The following is a 23,505-nucleotide window of genomic DNA, read 5'->3' on the forward strand; positions in this document are numbered from 1 at the left end:
AACTTACTTAACTCAACTAAAAACAAAAACCTTGAAATAAAAAATGACTTTCTTCTAAACAGTAATTTAGGTGAGCTAAGACCCTAGAAAGCATGTGGTCCTCAGCCAGGCATGGTGGTACATGCTATAATCCCAGCACTCTAAGAGACCAAAGCAGGAAGATCACAACTGTGAGTCAAGTCAGGACAATTTAGTGAAACCCCATCTCAAAAAATAAAAAGGGAGGAGATCTGGGAATGCGGCTGAGTGTGAAGGCCCTGGGTTCAACCTCCAGTACCATGAAAATAAAGGAAGAAAAGAAAGCAAGCATGCAATCTTCCATCACCTCAGGGACTCGGTAAGACCAGTGGTATAACACAGTGCTTTTGGACCAGAAGCCCTAGAGAAAGGATCAGAAACCAACATAATATAAATACTAGCAAACAAGGTTAAAAAAAAAATCACTGTGCTCAACAGCACTCCAAAAACCCCAAAAATAAAATTTCAATATTTTCATTTTTAAAAATAATGACTTATTAAGATCATCTGTCATGAGTAAAACAGAAACTAGTATCATAGAGCAATAATAATTTTAAAAAGACTTTAAGTATATTAGTAGATAGGCTAAATATCTCAATAGAAAAGATGCCAAGGTGAAATCTGAGGACAAAATAATGGCTCTTTAGAACAAGGTTTCCTTCAGCTAGGTGTACAGAATGTGTAGGCATTAATGCACTGAATAGGAAGGCAGTATCTTCCAGGCCAATTGGACAGATAGATAATGGCATTAGAGAAGTGCAGGGGGTGCTGCTTAACATATATGAGGAGCAGCAAAGGTCAGGTGGGTGGTGGGCAAAGAACTAACAGGAGAAAGGTGGTAACTAAGACCAGAGAGGCAGTAAAATCCAAAGGAGACAAAGCCTCATGAAGGCTTTCAGTTAGCTGCTGATTTACAAAGCAAACAGAAGCAAGCCTACAATTAAGTACCCATACAATTACTGAGATTAACCCCTCTTTCCACCAACATTTGTTTTTTGAGACAGGGTCTCACTATGCAGTCCAAACTGGGCTTAAGCTTGTAATCCTCCTGCCCCAGCTTCCCAAGTGTTGGAATTATAAGCCTGTGCCACCACACCTGGCCAAAACCTTTTTTGGAAGAAAAAATAAAAAGGGATTTGAGTTTTTATCATTTTCTGTTTTCACTTTTACTAATTTTACTTCATTTTCATTTGGCTTCCTTGTCATCATTTTTCCCATGTCAACCCGGAGTAGTGGTGCACACCTGCAATCCCAGCACTCAGAGGAGGTTGAGACAGGAGGATTGCTGAAAGTTTGAGGCCAGCCTGGGATACAAAATGAGTTCAAGGCCAACCTGAACTGCACAGTGAAACCCTGTCTCAAAAAGATAAAAAAAAAAATTTTAAGGTAGATTAAATTGCATTATGAATTGGAAAAACAGGGAAAAACATAAAACATTAAAATGATTATTACAGAGGTAAAAGCTACAAGATTTTCTGTAAGACACACTGAAATTGCATTAAAACAGTCTGAAGGAAAGAGTGGGGAACAGATGTAAAAATGCTGAACAGAAATATAGTTGTCAGGGGGCTGGGGATTTAGCTCAGCGGCACAGTGCCTGCCTGGCAAGCGCAAGGTCATGAGTTCGGATTACTGGTACCAGAAAAAAAAAAAAAAGGAAATACAGTTGTCAGAACCATCTTCACTGTTATCAGAAAAAGTAAGTAAAAAAACAAAAACATCATGAACCTTTTATTTTTTCCTCTTCTCTTCCAATATTAACCCTTAATTAACTGAAACCTGAAGATTATTTCCACAATTTTAATCCAACAGATTACAGTCAATTGAACAGATTGTTCAAAATTGTTCAATTTTTTCATTAATCAGTGTGTCAAACACACTGTATTCTCATCCCATCCTCCCAGGATTCTTATAAATTAATTTAAAAAATTAACTATAATAGAATACTCTTAATTATTACTCTTTCAATATTCTAGAAGTTTATATATTTAATACATGAAAATAAAAATATAAATGTTTGAATATTTTAGAGGTATGTTTTCAAAGTGATGAACAGCACGTACATCTGCTATTAACAGAAGTTATGCACTGAACTTTGATATACCACTTTGAAAACTTACCAATCAGAAAATGTCATTTTTACCTCTTCTTGTCCAAACTGCTCCATAGAATCACAGTAAACTTCACTGTCTGAATCACTTGTCAAGTGCTGAATCCCTGAAACATCTTCAACACGATCATCATTTATATCTAAAGAGGAACAGATATCCAGGTAATGTAAGTGTATCCTACTAGAAAATAATTTATTCATTCCATTCTCAAAACTTATCAGCTCTATACTATGTTCATACTGAAATGCAAATTGGATTCACCAAGATAAACTTTTCTTTAATATACCAAAACTTTCAATTTAGTTGACAGTTTTTATTTGCAAGGTAAGAACATATTTTGTCATTTAATTCTATAAAGACACTGTCCTGACAAAAATCTCAGAAAACCTAATAACCTTGTAAGAGAAAACAGACTACTAGTGAGGACTACTCCTAAATATGGTATGTAATGCTGCAAGTTTGATTGTTACACTAAGAAATGATGTTTCTGCACTTGCTCACAGCAATACTAATAATTTAACACATACATAGGCTCACTCTAGAGACTGAAGCCATGAAAAAGCTGTACCTTATCTAGATGATTAGAAAAAAAAGGCATCATATAATGAGAGATCAAAAGAAATAATCAAGAATAAAAGTAAATCCAGCACTTGGGAGGCTGAGGCAGGAGGATCATTGCGAGTTTGAGGCCAGCCTGGGCTACAAAGTGAGCTCAAGGCCAGCCTGAACTGCATAGCAAGACCTTGTCTAACAAAAAAAAAAGTAAAAATTTCAAAGATTTTACTTTAAAAGTTACATGATAACAGAAAAAAGATCTCAATAAAAAATATAAAAGTTCTGTCCCTAACATACTGTCTTTCAAAAATATAAACCCTTATTTTTAAGCCTTAAAATTTCTGTTATGGTGCCAGGAATGGAACTTGGGGCCTTGCGCTCACCAGGCAGGCACTGTACTGCTGAGCTATATCCCCGGCTCCAAGCCCTAAAATATTATTTTAAAATATTTTTAAATTCTAAACTATTCCTAAATATCCTAAGATTACTAAATAATACTATTCATTGGGAAAAGGCTAGACAAAGATGATACCTTGGTGAAGACAGACAGCAGTTTTTCCAGTTTCCTCCAAGCTTTGCTCTACAGGTTTTCCTTCTTCAGCACTTCCACCATTCAGGGAAGAAGTGGCCTGAATGTCATCTTGTATATCCTGAATAAAGCTGTCTTTATCATAACCATTAGTGACAATGATTTCCAAATTCTTATGCTCTCCTGATTTCTTCATCATTTTCTTATCTGGTAAGAAAAATTGAACGAGTCATAAAAGTTCATAGTAGGTCAACTTCTGCATACTACGTACTAGTACCCACTAATCATTTCTGCAGACTACTGTAAACTCTTTGAAGGTTTCCATGTGGGTCAGAGAGATGGGGTGACCCTTGAAAAGAGATTTATTATATACCGATAGTTCACCCAAAATCTGTGTTGGCTGCAGACCTGCTTCTGTTTCCTGTAAATCTTCTAAAATCCCTTTTAAAAAATAATCTCCTGAGGTGTTTCCTCTCACTCAGCCTCAGGGAAACTGTTACAGAGATGAGATCTAGCATTGCAAAAGGGTCTCCAAAGTTGATAAAAAGATCCTTAAAGACTAGAAAGTGAAGGCAAAGTAAGTTGTGTGGTTTACTTTAGTGTCTATCTCCACTTTCTAAAACCGTGTTCCCCTAAAACACTGTTAGTCCCACTAACAAGACTACCAGCATGTAGAGCACCATGATTCCAGGGCTCCCTCTTCATCAAAACCCATGACACAGGGCAACATACGGAATGTACAGCTTGGTGGCAAAGCACCTGCTACCACGGGTAAGACCTTGGGTTTGATCCTCAGCACCATAATACGAAGCCACAAGACAGAATTGAGGCCTGTGTTCTTCTTCTTTGGATTCCATTTTATTTTTCATAATTGAACATCTTAACTTGTTTCCAGTCCTTGGTTACATATGCATATTCATACTGGAAATAATACCTTAAAATATTACATGTCAAAAAAAAAAAAAATACCACACGTCCAGTGCAGCATTTTATGCACTGCATTTGGACAGTGGACTATTCTCATCAGCCTTCAATTAATACTTATTTCATTTATGCATAAGACCAGTTATCCTATTCTGTGTAGTAGGGCATTTTGGTCCACAGCAAACCTATGTAGAAACAACAGCCCATATCCCACCCCATGCATTCATCTGACACGGTACCAATCAACCCAAAGGGCGTCACGTCTTATCTTATCTTACTTAGTGCAAAATTACAAATCCAGTATCTAAAACTTACCATTATCACTTTGTTCTGCCCCCTTTCCTTCCTCCTGAGCCTCCTCTTCCTCCGACTCGGCTCCGCTATCACTGCTTTCAGCTTTCCCATTAACAGTCTTGGCATTTGGAGTAGAAGTCAGAACATTACCAAGATCTAAAACATGAAACGACCACTTAATCACTAATATACTAACAGAAAGTAATGCTGGAATTTACAAGTAACTAGTAAAATCAGTGTGAAATAAACTATAGGGATTTTATATATAATTAACAGTATTCTGTCTATATATATAAAGACAAATTCTTTCAATTATCAATTTATAGGAAAAATGATAAAGCTACCTTAAATCTTTCTAAACAAGAAAAGGGATAAGTTCCTTTTAAATTAACATTAATTAATAAGCAAAGATAAGCCAGGCACAGTGGTACACGCCTGTATCCCAGCACTTGGGAGGCTGAGGCAGCAGGACTATTGCCAGTTTGAGGCCAACCTGGGCTACAAAGTGAGCTCAAGGTCAGCCTGAACTGCACAGCAAGACCCTGTCTCAAAAAGACAAAAGGCAAAAAATAAAAATATAAAAATATAGTAAAAGTACAGATAAATGATCTTCATACATACTAAGTGAAGAGGTGCTTGCTAACCTGCTGAAAATATAAAATATTTAGTCTTACCAACAATCTCATCAATATTATACGTGGACTCCATTGTTTAAAAACTTAATCCTTTGTTATCATGAGGGCTTTATATGCACAATTTAACGTTTTCTTTTTTCTCTTCTTTTTTTGGTCTTCTTGAGACAAGGTTCCACTCTGCAGTTCTGACTAGCCTTCAACTCACTTTGTATCCCAGACTGGCCTTGAACTCATGGAAATCCTTCTGCCTCAAGCTCCCAAGTGCTGAGATTATAGGTGCACATCACCACACCCAGCTAACAAGTAACATTTTCATGTATTTACTTATTTATTTATTTGTTTATTTATTTAGACAGGGTCTCACTATGTAGTTTAGGCTAGCTTTGAACTCACTATGTAGCCCAAACTGGCTTTGAACTCCCAGAAATCCTCCTGCTTCAGTCTCCAGTGCTGGGATTACAGGCGTGAAACACCATGCCTAGCAATATTTAAATTTTTAAAGCATCAATTATTGTGATCTATACACAAGGAAGCAATTGTTGTAAAGATAGTTATACCCTAAGTGTAAATACACTGGAGTTTCTCAAACTATAATGTCCCTATAAATCACTTCAGAGCTCATCAGCAGGCCTAATGTGATCTAAGGTTCTGCATTTTCATAAAGCTCTTTTTAAAATGCTAAAGACCTCCTCAGCCAGGCGTGGTGGCGCATGCCTGTAATCCCAGCACTCAGAAGACTGAGGCAGGAGGATCGCCTGCCATGAGTTCAAGGCCAGCCAAAACAGAAGAACACCTAGCAAGTACAAGGTCATGAGTTCAATTCTGCACCCAAAATAAAAGAAAACCATATAAAAGACATCTTAAAAATGCCAAAAGGAGTAGTCTTCTTTCACACTATACAGGCTTTATTTTCACTTACACAAATACATTTTTGGTGCTTCTCTGGATCTAAAACATGTTCAATTCTAAAATACTCATAAATATTAAGCATGAAGGCCTGCATTCTTATTTAAATCTGTTTAGTTAATGGAACAAAAAAATAAAAATTGTACTCTTTTCTGTTAGAGAATCATGGCAGTACTACAGTTTGTTTTTGTGGTGCTGAGAATCAAATCCATGACCTTGTACATGGGAGGAAAATGTTCTGCCTCTGTACACTCCCAGCTTTCAAGTATTGTCTTATACACTGATTGCATGTGTGCATGTGTGGAGCCGGGGTTTTAATCTAGGTCCTTGTGCATGCTACGTGCACAAATAGCATATTTTTTTGTTTTGCTTTGTTTTTAGTTTATTAGTACATGTGTTATATTACTTGTGAGAATGACAACCAAAAAAGGCATGAATAACACCAATTAAAACAAAAACTAGGCTAGGCATGGTGGTATATGCCTGTAATCCCAGCACTTGGGAATTTAGGAGGCTGAGACAGGACAACCACCAGGAGTTAGAGACCAGCCTGGGCTACACAGTGAGTTTAAGAGTAGCCTGAGCTACAAAGTGAGACCCTGACTCAAAAACAAAACAGAACAAAAACTTATCACCCATGAACATCTTCAACAAAATGTATCAGGGACTCCCCCATCCTCCAGCATTCATCAAATTAAGGATTCTAACAAAATAACTTGACAGAAGAAAAAAGCACTATGGCAGTTCTGTCACAGAGTTATAGAAAGTACAGGGAATTACTGATAGGCCCTACTCAACACTGCAAACCAATTCATGTAACATCCTTTATTAAGAGACTAACTGACAAAAAAAACATTTGATTATTACAATATGAAGAAAACACTTAATAAAATCCAAAACTTTTTCATGATGGAAAAAAAACTGGGAAAACTAAGATTACAAGACATTTTTTCCTCTATCCAACAAAGGGCTGCTGGAAAACCCACAACTGCCATCTGTATGTTAAAAGACTCCTAAGATGGTGAGCATGGTGCAGCAAGCCAGCAGTCCCAGCTACACGGGAGGGACAACAGTTAAGCCGAGGCAAGAGATCCAGCCCAGGAATTTTAGGCCAGACTGGGCAACATAGTAAGATCCCATCTTCAAACAAACGAACAAGTCATGGTTTGTATCTGATGTCCCCCCAAAGCTTCATGCAGTCATGGGGCAGGATTCTACAGTTTATGACTGATTCAGGAGTGTGAGAGCTACACCTGCCCTGGGGCGGGTAGTTTGCATACAGGGTAAGGGAAAGAAAGAGGCTGCTTGGCCTGCTCCTCCCTTTTTGCTCTTGCTGCTTTTGCCAAGTTTTTTCTGCCACCATGAACTGTTGCCCTCTGAAACGTGCCACCCTGCCTTGGGGCCAGCTGAGTATGGGCTGAAACCTCCACAGACTGCGAGCTAAATAAACCCTTGCTTCCTTAATTTTGGGCATCAGGTATTTTGTCTGAGCAATGAGAGAAAAGTAATGAAGACACAAACCAACAACCTTTCTAAAATAAGATGAAGTTGTCTGCTCTTGCCATCTGTGATAGTTTAGATCTAAACTGTTCCCCCAAAAGTCTCATGTTTGGAGACAGATCACGGGGCTCTGGGGTTAATGCACTGATGACTTCAAAGCCTACTGTGCTGCTAGGAAGTGGGTCCTGTTCAGAAGAGGTGGCCACTTGGGCATGAATAGAGGGCACACTTTTCTCCCCAGCTCCTCCCTCTGTGTGACTTATTGCCAACTGGTGGTCAGCTTGTAACACCCAGCTAAATTGAACCAGTGTGGTGCTGGGTGTGGGAGGCCCATCTGAGGATTATTGCCAGCAGCATAAGAGGCAGAACTCGGGTGCTGTTAGAACTGTAACGAACTGTTGGTTCTCTTGGAGGAGCTTGTCATGCTGGCATTCCTGATGAAGTAAGCTGTACTCACTGTCGCAGGACTTTGGCACCTTGTTGTTGCTGAGAATGGTTTCGGTTCACTTCGGGGGAGCTCTGGTCCTCACTCTCAGCATCACTTCCTGGCTCTGGAGGGGAGAAGCTTGTCACGCTGGCTTTCCTGATGGGAATTCAGCTTTCCTCATCGTCGGAGGAGCTCGGGACCCACTGTTGCTGAGGATGGCTCTGGTACTTTTGAGGGGAGCTCTGGTCTTTACTTTGAGCATCGCTTCCTGGCTCCAGTGCAGATCCCTCAGCCTGCTGGCACAGATCCTTCATCCCACTGGCACAAACTTTCTAGCTTCCATCACTGACATTTGGGCCTTTCCAGCCAGATCCGTGAAACAGGCCTGCATGAGACAATGCCGTGGGCTCTAGGCCTCCAGCTGGACTTGTGGGAAGCATTGTTATGGACTCTAGGTCTTCAGCTGGACTCATGCAGGACATTACTGTGGGATCCAGGCCCTCAGCTATATTCTTTGGTCTTTAGTGTATGGACAGATTTCCTTCACTCTCTTGTATGTGATACTTTGGGTGACTATTATAAATAATCTTATAAAATATGTGTCCTCTATTATATTGTTCCCCTTGCAAAAACCCCAAACTATGACACTCTGTCTCCGCTTTCTGGCTGTCGTAGGTTGAGCAGTTTTCCTCTCCATGCCCTGCTGCCATTTTGCCATATCTGCCCTGGAGTCAGTCATGAAACCATGAGCCAACATAAGCCTCTCCTTCTCCAAGTTCTGACTGCAGCATATTCTGTCCTAGAGATGGCAAAGTGACTCATGCACCATTCTTAGTATTATATTCTAAGTTCTAGCCAGGGAAGTTGGGCAACAACAATTTAAGAGGCATTCAGATTAGGAAGGATGAAATAAAATGATCTGTTTACAGATGGCACATACAGAAAACCCTACAGAAGCTACAGAAAAACTATTAGAATAAACAGCTCAATGAGAAAACAGGATAAAAGATAAACTGCACTTTTACAGACAGTGAAATAAAAATGAAATCAGACAGTTCAATTTACAGTCCCATCAAAAGGATAAAATATTTAGGAATACACTTAACAAAACACATAAAACATACTGCAAATGACAAAGTACTATACAAAGAAACTGAAGATCTAATAAATGAAAAGACATCGCATGTTCATAGTTGTTGAGATGACAATACTTCCCAAAATGATCTACAAATTCCTTGGAATCAAAACCCCAGCTTTTACATAAAATGCATCAATATTCTAAAAATCGTAAGAAAATGAATCTACTATCAAGAATGACCAAAACTGGCAGGAGCACTCATCTGCCTGGCAAGCACAAGGTCCTCAGTTCGATTCCTGGTACAAAAAAAAAAAAAAAAAAGACCAAAACAAGCTAGAAAAGAACAACATTATAATACTCATACTTCTAATTTCAATGTACTATATTGGTACTGTGAAAGACTATGTGAAACTGATACATCTGTTCTACTAGGCTTAAACACTACTTTTAATAAGATGTTTTGCTGGAGACATAGCTTAGCAGCATAGCACCTGCCTGGCAAGCATGAGGTCCTGAGTTTAATTCCTGGTACCAAAAAAAAAAAAAAAAAAAAACATGTTTTGTTTTTTTAAAAAAATGTCAAGACTGCAAATTATTTTGCCATTAGGTAATTCCTGTAAGAGTATAAATATTTGTAATTCTATTTCTAATACTGTTTCCTACAGATATACTTCCATGTATGTAAAATGGCATTAAATACATAGTTGCTCTCAGTAGCATTTTTTGAAGATCAACAATAGAAAATGATCGACATGTCCATCAGAATGGCTCTGATTAAACAAACTGTTTGGGTCCACAATTCCTAACTTACAACCCCTTAGATCCAGATATAATTTAAATCCAAAATTTTCTAATTTTGTGAAGATCATATGGTATACTATATAACAACTCCAACAGAGACTCAAGAACCTCTCACTAAAAAAATTGGTAAAAGATTTGCACAGAAAAATGTAAACAGGTTTATTTTATTCATTTATTTATTTATCTATTGAGACAGGGCCTTGCTATACTGTTCAGGCTGGCCTTGAACTCACTATGTAGCCTAGAGTGGCCTCAAACTCATAGCAACCCTCCTGCCTCAGCCTCCCGAGTGCTGGGATTATGGGCGTGCATACCACACCTGGCTTTAAATAGCATTAAATGACAAAAAGAATCAAACTAGCTTCACATTATTTTAGATTGTGTTTTGCCCATAGATTAGTTCACATCAGCTTTAGGGATTATTAAATCATAGTTAAGTAGCTGAGTACCTGACAGAGGAAACATTTCACTTTTCTTTTCTTAAGGAAATAAGCACAAAGCATAAAGACTATTTGTTAATATTTGACTCCTCTAAGAAAATCAATCAGATATAAAAAGGTGTGGTACATAATTAAGCCCAGTATCAGTTGCATATGATTTATTACCATGCCAGACATAAACTACAAGGTTTTTATTTTAGTACAGGAAAATTACTGCTCTGAAGTAATGAAAATCTTCTGTCAGTTATTAAAAGATGCCTTGTAAACAAGAATTCCAGGCTAATTTTTAATTAAAGTACATACAATTTCCATTTAGATTTACTCTTGTGGGCTTAAGATGATTCTCTAAAAAAATTTCTTTTAGCAGATAGGGTCTCGCTTTGTAGTGCAGGCTGGCTTTGACCTCACCGTGATCCTCCAGCCTCAGCCTAATGAGTGTTGGGATTACTTAAACAAAATTTAAGGAGCAAATGTTTACAGTTATTACCATAAAATTTTCCATTTTATTTAACTGCTGTTAGTAAGCAAAACATAACTCTTTTAATCTTTTACTGAAAAAAATGAAAAAAAGTTAAATAAATTCACTGATCCCTTATTTTACCTTGTTATGTCAAGAGCTAAACCACATTGTAAATATCCATTTTAAAATTTGGTAGAAAACCATTTAATCCATGGCACTGTTAATACATAAAGCACAATGGAAAATAAATCGTCAAAATGAAATCATGATGTGGTGGTGTGGTGGTGCATGCCTATTATCCCAGCACTTCATACACTGAGATAACAAAAGAATGAGTTCGAAACTAGCCTGGGTTACATAATGAGACCTTGCCTCAAAATAATTTTAAAAATAATAATAATAAAATAAAATCTGAGAGAAAAGAAAAAAAAAGCAAAACAAAAATGTTATAATTTTGTATATGCTAAGTGAAGTATCTGGCATGTTTTAGTACTTAATACTTAACGGCTGAAAACTTTAAGGGTTTATTGTATTTTGGAACTTCAACATATTTGCTTGGAATGAAACCTCTTGGAATGACAAGTTATTACACAAACTTGTGCAAAATTCTTTTGGTATATACATACAGACGCAAGTTTTACATGGATTTCATTATTCCTACCTTCTAAATATTTAGAGATTTTCTCCAGTCGGACTGGCATGTGAAAGTAAAAATAAAAATTAGATACACAAATATTAATGCATGCATAATAAATGACTGATTAAATTTAAAAATAGGTGAAAGAGTCTAACCTGAGGTTAAGTCAGAACTCCTGCCACTCTTTTTGTCTTCTACAATTTCATAAAATGGACCTATGACACGTAGCAATTCTTCAACTTTCTCAGTCATTGGCATAGTTTCAATAATCTGTAATCGAAACAAGCAAGTATTGTGAAATCAAACTATTGATTTAATCTATAACAGTATCAAAAATTTGTTAACAATTTATCAAAATTGACAGTTGAAGTTCATCAATAAACCTTTTTTTTTTTTTTTTTTTTTTTTTCTTTTTTAGTTTTTCGCCGTTACCGGGAACCGAACTCACGACCTTGCGCTTGCCAGGCAGGCGCTTTTGACACAGGGTCTCACGATGCACTTCAGGCTGGCCTTGAGCTCACTTTGTAGCCCAGGATGGCCTCAAACTCGCAAGGACCCTCCTGCTTTAGCCACCCTAGTGCTAGGATTACAGGTATGCGCCACCACACCTGGCATCAACAGACCTCTTAAAGCATTTACATTAATCACATATTTATTGTATGAGTGCTCATAGAAAAGTTTCAAGTATATTTAAGATCTACAACTATTTTCATTTTGAAGACTTTTTTTTCTGTCTGTTTTGAGACAAGGTGTCATTATGCAGTTCAGGCTTGGCTTGAACTCACTTTGGGGCCCAGGATGGCCTTGAATTCACAGCAACCCTCCTGCCTCAGCCTCCTGGGCACTGGGATTACAGGCATGTACCACCATGCCCAGCTCTTGAAGACTATTTCAATAAAAAGCTTCATGTAAAACTTTACATAATAATCTATAAATTGTGCATTGAAAACTAGGGGCTTTAATTAACAGAAATACAGGTTAGAATAAAATTATGATGTCTTTTCTTTAAGATGTTTCTAAACAAGTATAAAAATAAAGTAGGAGCCAAGCATGGTGGTGCACAACTATAATGACAGCACTCGGGAGGCTGAGGCAGGAGGATCCCTGTGAGTTCAAGGCCTGCCTGGGCTACAAAGTAAGTTTAAGGCCAGCCTGAACTGTATAGTGAAACCCTGTCTCAAAAAGGCAAACAAACAAACAAACAAACCAACACAAAAACCTCATAGCAGCCCTGGACTTCCTACTCAGTCTCCCTGCTTTACTTTTTTTGTTTGTTTGTTTGTTTTGGCGGGGGTGGGGGGGGTGGGGGGGTAGGTTCCGGTACCAGGAATCAAACTCATGACATTGTGCTTGCCAGGCAGGAGCTGCACCACTGAGCTAAATTCCCAGCCCCTCCCTGCTTTACTCTTGATTTTGCCTATTTCCACAGAACACATAAGCTCAATGAAGGGGGGCCCTTATCTAATTTTGTTCTTCCTGTTTTCGTTGTGTCCAGCACATAGAAGGAATTTAATAAACCACCTAGTTTAAAACCCTGAAGCTCTTGTTCAAACATGCTTTTATTTCTAAAACAGCTTCAGAACAGTCATCTATGATGATTAGCAACTCTAGCACAATTCTGAGCTGAGATAACACCATCACAGCAGCTTATATCTGTGGGAGGAAAGTTAAGAGAGAGACTATATAGAATGGATCATGTTAACTGGTTTTAGTGATTATACTTTAATTTTACAGCTAACAGTAAATTATCTAATTGTTGCTCTTATTAGTGGACAGGAGTGAAAAAAGGCTTTAAATCACAAACTTTCTTTTTGCTAAAGGAAATATCTATTACAAGGCTGGATCATAAAGGGGCAATTTTAGGGGCTGGGGATTTAGCTCAGCGGCAAAGCACCTGCCTGGCAAGCGCAAGGTCGTGAGTTCAATTCCTGGTACCGGAAGAAAAGACAAAAAAAAAAAAAAAAAAAAAAAAAAAAAAAAAAGGGCAATTTTAAAACTTTATAACCACCAAGATTTCAATCCTAAAAAAAAAAAAAAAAAAAAGGGCAATTTTAAAACTTTATACTATATTTAATTGGTAATATATTTGGATCCTAATAATAATTCTGAGAATAATACTCAAACCAAAAACTGAAGCCATGGGTTAGTATTTATTTTGATATAACCAAAGTCATGGCCAATAAATGCCAGAGATATAATTCAAACATACTTCACCTCTCTTTCCACTATCCTATACTATCCCAATATGAAGACCAACTTTGTACAAATGGATTAGGCAACCACATATCCCATCCTGACCCCATTTAACACCTTCTTTGGTCCTCCTCTATTTTAGTTGTCTTTCATTTAGCACCACCCCCCAAGAAAAACCTCAAATTTGTCCTAACTAGAGAGCAGGTCAATTCAGTCTTTGGGTTTCTCATGCATCGTAAGGTAAGACAATGAATTGGCAGAACTCAGTAAGTGAAGTATACACCAGCACCAACCGGAGAATAAACGTAATTTCCATTAAGTAGAATTTCAGTAATTGATATACAGAGAAAACAAATGGTCATCACAAGACATGAAGAACTTAGGAATTTTATATATATATATATATATATATATATATATATATCTTATTAAAGCAAAGACAGCGGGGCATGGTGGCACACGCCTGTAATACCAGCACTCGGGAGGCTGAGGCAGGAGGATCACTGCAATGTCAAGGCCAGTCTAGGATACAAAGTGAGCTCAAGGCCAGCCTGAACTGCATAGTGAGACTCTATCTCAAAAGGATAGATAGATAGATAGATAGATAGATAGATAGATAGATAGATAGATAAATAAATAAATAAATAAATAAAGCACAGGCTAAGTTCCTCAGGCTTGTGGGTGATGTCTAAGAAGAATACATCTTCTAAACCATCCAAGTCCCAGTACTCTTTGTTCAACAATCTTAGTAAGCACTAATTCAACCTTTTGAAGAATACCCCAGGTATTAATCGTGAATATGCTATACTCATTATTCCACTCTAAGAAACTGGCATTTTGACTTTTCCCTCCATCTCCTAAAGATGGCTGTAATGAGTCAAACCTCAAACACAAGTCAACCCCTCCGTACTCAGAAAAGGCCAATGTTCCGGACATGGCTAACTCTCAGGTTCTAGATGTGGTACCTAACTTTCAGGTTCTCTTCTTTATGAGCCTCTTCTCTAATCTTCCCACCACAGTGGCTATCCTATCCCTCTAGAAATCCTAAAATAATTAGTCTGGGTCATCCTGGGGCATTTGTACTAGTGCTTCCAACATGCAGCCCATGCTGCGTACAGCACACTAGCCTCTCTGAATTTCAGAGACACATGCACATACGTTATTCAAGCGCTGGCTCACTACTCTGGAAGTCTCCATAAGACAGTGTGTAACATTTGTACAAAACACAGCATTTATACTTTGCTGTGATTATGAATCAAAACAAACTTTATTTCAAGAAACGTGGGTATTTCCTTCAAAGCCATATTACCTGAATTACCTGATTTCCTCAAAGCTAAGAGAATTTTTCTTTCCAGCAACTTTTCCAGCGATACTTTACTGAACAATTTATAAATTATGAAAAACAATTTTCTACAAACATTATCAATTATACAATGTAAAGTTTCTGAAACCTTCAATGCAAAAATATGAAATAAGATTTATACTCTAAAGAGTAATTCTAAAGAGCAATAGCCCAGTGAATTTTCAGCCATATTTAAGAGGATCATATAAAAAGTGCTTTAGTTAGTAAATTACTGCAAATAGAAGAAAAACTCAAATTTAATAAAATTTTGAGGATACTGTTCAGTTCCACAGGATTATTTAAAAACATGCGATTTTATCCACTGATATCTGTAAAGCTAAATTCTAAAACTAATTCAAGAATAACCAAAGTTTCAATCTAGGGATATCCTAATATATTTTATTTGTTGTATTCATAATATAAAACAAAATTTTAGAAGCCTGAATGAAAACAGTATATTTTAATTAGAAAAGAATCTAGAGGCAGTGTAAGTATTTTAAAATGCCACAAGGCAGCAGTATAGTTTAAATCTTTATCTTCTGTTTTGGTTTTTTGAGACATGGTTTCACTCTATAATTCAGGCTGGCCTTGAACTCACAGAGATCCTCCCGGCTCAGCATCCTGAGTACTGGGATTATGGGCATGTACCACCAGGCCCAGCTATTTTTAATATTTCATTAGGAAAATAAGCAAAATACACATTGTTTCATCTCCTCACTTAAAATTATGGCTACATCAGCAATAAAACTGGATGCAAAAAGTGGGCAAATTTTTTAAAATGAGTAAATTTTACATAATGCAGCAACTCAACTTTATAATAGACAAAGGTATCCTAAAAGTTATGATGATATTAAGGTAAAGAATACCAGCTGGGCATGGTGGCACATGCATGTAATCCCAGCACTCGGTAGGCTGAGTTCATGAGTTTGAGGCCACGCTGGGCTACATAAGCAAATTCAAGGCCAGCCTGAACTGCATCGCCAGACCCCGTCTCAAAAAAACAAAACAAAACAGAAAACCAAATAGTTATCTGTCTGCTTTTGAAAGGCTCCTTTGTTATCATTTTACTTGATAATGGTTAACAGCCAAAGAAACACTGACCTCTGTTATAAAGTCCACAAAGTAAAATTGTGAAAATGTAACAAAGGGCACAATATCAAGCAGCATGCAAGAGATTAAAAAAGAAAACAACACAAAATATTGATCTCAATCCACCAAGTAGAAATTACTCCAGAAGTTAATACTGCCAAGTTATCTGGCAAATGCTACTGCTTTTATACAGATTTTATGTTCAAAAAGAATTAAGATTACCAAACAGAATTAGATTTCACAATTTATGACCCCTGTCCACCATAAAAGTGGTCTTTTATAAAGGCTTTAAGATCTTTAAAATCCATGATTTGTTCATAACTGTGTTCCTTAAAACAATGCCTTCAATAAACTTAAAAGAGCTGGATAACAAGGGATATACCTCCTTTAGAGAACCTAAAAGTGGCCAGGTGTGGTGGCGCATGCCTGTAATCCCAGCACTCAGGAGGCTGAGACAGGAGGATCCTTCCAAGTTTGAGGCCAGCCTGCGCTACAAAGTGAGCTCAAGGCCAGCCTCAACTGCACAGCGAGACCCTGTCTCCAAAAGACAAAAAAAAAAAAGAAAAATTGGGAACTTAAAATTATGCTTATCTTACTCTGCTTCTGAAAGATCTATGCATTCATAGATAACTGTTTTGATAGAGCTATCTTAATTTATGAGATAAAACTCGTAAAATATTATTGGGAAGTCTTGTTAACTCTTAATAAAATGTTCCAAAGCAGAAATACTTTCAACAGTCCCAGTACTTCTCCAACTCTTCAGTAATAATTTTTAAAGATCTCTATTCCCATACTTCCTTTCCCCACATAGACAACCAGACAATGGCAGGGAACATCAAGGGGCGGGGTGGAGGGAGCTCTAAAATATCGTATCACCACTGTTATGATTTAGATCTAAGTGTCTCCCAGAAGTCTCACGTGTTCAGAGACGGGGATTAATCCACTGATAGAAACTTAAGATGTAGGGCATAGTTGAAGGTAGTGGGTCATGAAGGTATGATCTTTGAGACTGTATCTTATCCCTGGCGCCTTACTTGCTGGCTTTTTCTTTCACTCTGTGCTTCCTGGCTGTCATAAGGGGAGTAGCACTGCTCGGCCACACCCTTCCACCACGATTCTTCTGCCTGGTAGCCAGTCAAACCATGGGCTGAAACCTCTGAAACCATACGCTAAAATGCTTCCTCCTCTATGTTGTTTCTCTCAGGTATCTGGTCACAAAGGCTAACTAAAACAAACACAGTGTGATATAGCTTAAGGAAAAAAACGCTTATCTGAAAATATACTTTAATAAAGCAGATCAAGCCCTAAAAAATTTAATAATCTGGATTCTATACTAAGATATTACAAGTTCCTTGTTCAATAAAAGAAAACAACTAATCTGTCTAAGTAAATTAGTGCTGTTTTGAGTATTTTTAATGTCTGCTATGAATTATTTTCCTAACCTTTTTCATTTCTTCCACATATGCAATCATGGCTTCTTCTTTAGTCATATCACCCAGTGAGCTCCAAGCATCCCTGGAAATGAAAATACACACACAATGACAACAAAATACCTGATTTTTCAATTGTGCACAATATAATAGTTGATGTAATATGATCATTAATTTAACAGAAGTTTTTTTTTTTTCCCCGGCACCGGGAATCAAACTCACGACCTCGCACTTGCCAGGCAGGCACTGTGCCGCTGAGCTAAATCTCCAGCCCCTGTGGTTCTTTTTTTTTGCAGTACCAGGGATCAAACTCAGGACCTTGAGCTTGCCAGGCAGGCGCTTATGCCACTGAGCTATATCCCCAGCCCCAGAAGTTCTACAAAGAACTATGTTCCAAAGAATCTCTCTAATAAATGTATCACCTTGAACAAAATTTTAAAATGTTTCGTCAACTATCACACATTGTTGAAAAAGTATAATCTAACGCACTTCTCTTAGACATTTGAAAAGTCTGCAGTAGTATTTAAGAATATAAAATGTTAGTCAATTGGGAAAATGGTAGAAACATCTTGGTACTTCATGATTCTTTTAAGTACATTAAAAATCTAATGCCTATTCAAGTACAATAGATCAGAAATGACAGCTAGATGAAAAATTAATGTGGCAGTTCTTGAGTCATACTCCTAGTTACACATTATCTTTAAGGCTCAAAGCAAATAATGTCACTTGACAAGCAAAAGTCCTATTTTTCTTGGCAGCTAAAAGAGGTAGGGGAGTTTGTTTGATCTTTTCCTTAGTTTGGGAGTTTCTCTGGGCATTAAAAAGAAGAGAAGAAGCCAGAAGTGCTAGCACATGCCTGTAATCCTAGCACTTGGAAGGCTGAGGTAAGAGGACTGCCATGAGTTCAAGACCAGCCAAGGATACACAGTGAGTTCAGGGCCAGCCTGAACTACATAGTGAGATCCCGTATCAAAAAACAAAAACAAAAACATACAAAAAGCACAAAAAGAAACAAAGACAAACTTCATAAAAGTGTTTTTTATTGTTCGTGTACTATACTTCTTAATTTTATTGTTTTCTTGTCTTCCTCAAGATTTTCCTATTTGTGTAAAACTGTATGGGGCTGGGGAAATAGCTCAGTGGCACAAGCGCCTGCCTGGCAAGCGCAAGGTCCTGAGTTTGATCCCCAGAGCTGCAAAAAAAAAAAAAAAAAGTAAAACTGTGTTAAGGGCACTTGAAAGATAAAAATTGTATCCAGATCTGGGGATATAGCTCAGCAGCGCTGTGCTTGCCTGGCAAGTCCAAGGCCCTGAGTTCGATTCCCAGGATCAAAAAAACAAACAAACAAAAAAATTGTATCCAGTATCTAGGACGCTTTACGTACAGAATAATATTTAACCACATAAGTAACAGTTGTATGATAATTATGTCATTAAAATTCTTTCTGAGCTCTATAAAGAAAATTACCATTTATATCTTCCAATAGGATCCCAGAATCCCGGCCTTGAAAGTTTACAGGGTCCTTCAGTTGCCTGTTTATAGAAACTATAGAACTTCAGCATCATTTCATGTGTTGGCTGGAAGGAACCTATAGGAAACATCCATTAAATTTAGAGCACTTAGGGAATACACCAATAATTGAAGGTCATATATTAGTTTAATCATAAAGTACTAGTAGTGAGTTTATATTTTATTGACAGGTCACATAATTTATTCCTAAGTTAGCAACAAAAGTTATGATAACTATTAATTCTTTGTTCTTCTGCTTTCAAACAACTCTGAAAATTTAAACTTTTACAATGCCAAAAATACTTCATTAAACAAACATGCTATAGATGTAGTACAAATAATCATCAAACATAAAAAAAAAGTTAAAACACAGACTATTACTATCCAAAGTAAAGCTATGACAATCAAAATAGACCAGTATAACTCTGGTTAATACAACTGCTACAGTAAAAATCCAACTCCTTCTGGACAAATTTCAATTTCCCATTGGATATAAGGAACTTTTTCTAAAGCCAACTAGTATATACTTTGGTTAAAAAAAAAAAAAAAGAATTAGTCTAAAATTCAGTAGATTTCTCAATTTTTACCTATGTAAGATTTTTTTTTTTTTTACGAGTATGAAAATTTATTGAAAACTAGGAATGGGGAATGGGGAATAGGGATGGAGAATGGGGAATGAGGAAAGAGGAACGGGGCACAGCCATGGGGAATGGGGAGTAGGAATAGCTCCTGAGAGACAGAAGGAGTCCTGAATGGGTTGCCCTACCTCGGTAAGTTTGAACTCATTAATTTCTTTGAAGATAACTCTTCATGTATTTTCTAACATATCTATAACCTTTTCTGTGTTTAAAAAGGTCAAACTGCATTCGCAAGCACTATAAGTTGCAATATTTTTAAAAGAAGTGAAAACCTGGAATGCTGTTTTATAATAAATGACTAAATAATTACGATATACACGTACAACAGATTAACTTATAAATATGGCCCTATATTGTATTATAGAAAAACATAAATAATGAAATGAGAAATTCCATGATCTGCTATAAAATAAGGGAGAAAAAGAACACATACAGTTGGCACACCTGTAATCCTAGTTGAAAAAGAACACATACAGTTGGCACACCTGTAATCCTAGCCCTCAGGGAGTCCAAAGCAGGCAAGTCTCAAGTTGAACCCAGTTTAGACAACCTATTGACTTAGCAAGACCTTGTCTCAAAAAATAAAAAATAAAAAAAAATGTTTAAAAGAGCTGGGGTTATAACTTAGTGCAAAAACCCTATGTTCAATCCTCAGTTAAAAAAAAAAAAAAAACACCAGCCAGGTGTAATGCACGCCTGTAATCCTAGCACCGGGAAGGCTGAGGCAGGAGGATTCCCATAAATTCTAGGCCAGCCTGGACTACATAAGCGAGTTCAAGACTAGCCTGTACTACATAGTAAGACCCTGTCTCAAACAAACAACAAAAAAACCAAACCAGTAGATACGATATGATCTATTTTTATAAAATAAGTTTTATATACATAAAAAGGATATATACATCAAATATTTCAAAGGGGTATCTCCAGATACAGATTTTATTTACCTTCTCATTTACCCATGTTTAAAAGTATTCTAACATTTTTTTCTCTTTAAAATGAAATATTTTACCATTATTACAAGTACTTTTGAACAAAAATTATTAAAATAAACTAAAAAGTTATTTGTAAAACTGCATAGCATAAAATGATAATGTGCCAATAAAAAGCTAGTAATTTACAAAAGCTGTGGAAATTACAAGACAGACAAGCTGAGAGCTGGTGTTTCAAGTCTGGCCAAGAGTGCATAATTAATTTAAAAACCACACAGTAATTATCTATATAATATATGCATATTTAGGAATTTTTTTTTGGTACCAGGAGTCAAACTCAGGACCTTGCGCGTGCCAGTACCACTGAGTTACCTCCCCGGCCCATATATGCATACTTAAAAGTATCTATTAGATACACGGTTTCAATGATACAGTTGTCCTTCAGAACACAGCAGGACAAGTGGAGAAACCACAGTGAGTAATTGTTACTAATATGTAACACAAAGCTAAATTTAAAAACTCAAAACTCACATCTCATAGTACCTTCAGTAAGCCAACCAAATAAGATTTAAGTTTACTTAGGTGAGTGAAATACACAATACATAAAAACATAAAACATTTACTGTATGTCTGCTGTAAGATATTAAAGAATGATCTCTGTCTTCAAAGTAACCAAATTTTTAATGTTTAAAGTATTATTTAAGAATTTACATTTCTAGGGGCTGGGGATATGGCTCAGTGGCATAAGCGCCTGCCTGGCGAGTGCAAGGTTATGAGTTCCATCCCCGGTACAGGAAAAAAAAAAAAAAAGAATTTACATTTCTGGGGCTGGGGATTTAGCTCAGCGGCACAGTGCTTGCCTGGCAAGCGTGAGGTCGTGAGTTCAATTCCAGGTAACGGAAAAAAAAAAAAAAAACAAGAATTTACATTTCTAAAAGCCAAAGCCACATCAAGCACAGATGCTGTAAAATTCAGTATTACTTCAGGCCTTAAACAAAGATTAAGCAAAAAAAAACCCCAAAAACAACACTATTTTGTTCTTTGCAAAATAGTTCAAAATAGAAAAAACTTTAAAATACTATTATAAAACATTTAATAATTCATTATAACAAACTTGCAGTTCAATAAATATCAATTTAGCTTCAGGGGGATAAAAGTACACAGTGTCTTTTTTATTCTGGGGATCAGAGCCAGGATCCTCTGCATGCTGAGCACAAATTGTATACTGAGTAATGGCCAGATGCTCCACAGTACTATTTGACAAGTTACCATGATTCTGCAAGACCTCCTTAAATGTTTTTTACTAAGTAGGATATAATTTAAAAGAGGCTGGAGGCATCAAATCTAGCTTTTTCCATTTTTAAAAAAAACTATAAACATGCATAGCTTTCAAAAGCAAATGTATTACTTACATAAAACTCCTAAGAGTCATACCTTTCTTTACATTTTGTTTATTCTTACTTACCTACAATAGGATGTTTGAAATTACAGAAAGAACACTATTATGTGTTACTTTGAAGACTTGCTGGGAGGTTGCTGGGGACTGAACTCAAGGTCTGGCTGCATGCTAAGCACAAGCCCCATCACTACTTCAAAACTTTTTGAATCTGCACTTAGTGAGATTTTATTGAGTGAACTGTTTTATTGAGTGAACTGTTACAAATATTCATTACCTAGCCAAATGATAATATAAAAAATGAAACCCATGAACAAAATATTAAATACTATAGTAATACATCAAAGTGATATCCAGTTAGGTTTACAATTCTGGCACAATAATAATGCTTAAAAAGCATTCTTTAAAATATAGTTTATTGTAAAGATTAATTCGTGAGATGTAAAAGAACATGAACTGGAAAAGAAGTCTCCCCAAGCTTTCCCACTTAGAAAAAATATGCATATATGTAAATAATGGCTGGAAATTTTCCAACATTGATGAAAGACGAAATTACAAATGCGAAAAGCTCAGCAAACTGTGAAAAAGATATACAGGAAAAAAGCCACACCTAGACACACCATAGTCAGATTACTGAAAACCAAAGAAAAAAATCTTGAAGATACCCAAAAAAATAATATATTAAATACAAGAGAACTCGTCTTGGCTTTTCTCCCATCCTGAAATCAAGGTCCAATATGAGTGTAAAAGAGAACAGTAAAACAATACAACAGCAAAAAAAAGTAACGTTAAGTAAAACAAAAAGAATCGTTTTACTGATGAATATAGCTGTTCTTTTCCTTTGTTCTTTTCCATTCTTTCCTATCAAAAGTTTTGAAAAGGTTTGAACTGTAGACTGCAGGTATGTGTGACAAGGCATCCCCAGCTCTGATTTTTTCCTTTTTTTAGCATACTCAAAGAGGCAGTCATTAAGTGAGAAGCCCTCGGTTTCAACAATGTGAACCACTTAAAATCTGGATGATACATTCATCTCTAGCACGAAAGATCACCAAGTAATTCATTCACATTCAAGACCGACCCTTCAATCATTCTTTTTCAACACATTAAAAAGTAGGATAAACAAGTCACACAGAGGTGACGTTAAGACACCGGGCCGGGCCTCCGCGGGAGGCCGAGCGCGTACCATTTTTCGGCAAACTCTGGATCACCTTGACGGCCGCCTCGAACCTGGTCTCGTGCACGGATTTCGTGTCCGCCATCTCCAGCCGCCGGCGCCGGCCGCGGTCCCAAGAGCTGTCGGCGGGGATCAGGCAGCAGCAGCAGCACCAGCTTCCCCAGGAGCCTGCATGAAACTGGAACATGGAGCGCAGCCGCGGATCAGCGTGCCCCGAAGGGCGGAGATGACCCAGGAGCGCAGCTGGTCGGGTCCCCTCTGCCCTGCCCTCTCCGGGCCACTCAGACCGAGGCGACCCGGCTCCCGCCTCCTCCCCGGGGCGTGACCAGGCCCGCGCTCGGCCTCGACGACGGCGAGCAACTCACGGAGAGGAAGAGCATCTCCAGCAGAAAGCAGGGGGCGCTGGGCGGGCGGCGGTGGCGGAGCCGCTCTCCCCGCGGAAGGACGCGGGCCCGGCCACACCCCCCATGCCCGCGGGGCTGGCGAGGGC

General features: G+C 37.5%; 1 protein-coding gene across 4 annotated transcripts in view; it reads right to left on the bottom strand.

Annotated features, from left to right (window-relative positions):
• Acbd5 (acyl-CoA binding domain containing 5) overlaps positions 1 to 23,505 on the bottom strand; it is a 38,141-nt gene that overhangs the window by 12,991 nt on the left and 1,645 nt on the right. Inside the window, exons 1-9 of one of the 4 annotated variants that reach the window (XM_005386873.2) lie at positions 23,381 to 23,491; positions 23,025 to 23,193; positions 18,837 to 18,957; positions 17,382 to 17,454; positions 11,471 to 11,585; positions 11,340 to 11,372; positions 4,453 to 4,587; positions 3,217 to 3,420; positions 2,162 to 2,268 (exon numbers count right to left, since the gene is read on the bottom strand). In XM_005386873.2, coding sequence (XP_005386930.1) covers positions 2,162 to 2,268; positions 3,217 to 3,420; positions 4,453 to 4,587; positions 11,340 to 11,372; positions 11,471 to 11,585; positions 17,382 to 17,454; positions 18,837 to 18,957; positions 23,025 to 23,193; positions 23,381 to 23,395 — 972 coding nt within the window. In that variant the 5' untranslated portion in view covers positions 23,396 to 23,491. Of the gene's footprint in view, positions 1 to 2,161; positions 2,269 to 3,216; positions 3,421 to 4,452; positions 4,588 to 11,339; positions 11,373 to 11,470; positions 11,586 to 17,381; positions 17,455 to 18,836; positions 18,958 to 23,024; positions 23,194 to 23,380; positions 23,492 to 23,505 lie in introns of those variants that run through there. The other 3 variants (XM_005386871.2, XM_005386874.2, XM_005386872.2) reach the window with 3 other exon arrangements.

This window comes from Chinchilla lanigera, unplaced genomic scaffold (assembly GCF_000276665.1).
Source record: "Chinchilla lanigera isolate Chin_1 unplaced genomic scaffold, ChiLan1.0 scaffold00028, whole genome shotgun sequence".
Classification (NCBI taxonomy): Eukaryota; Metazoa; Chordata; class Mammalia; order Rodentia; family Chinchillidae; genus Chinchilla; species Chinchilla lanigera.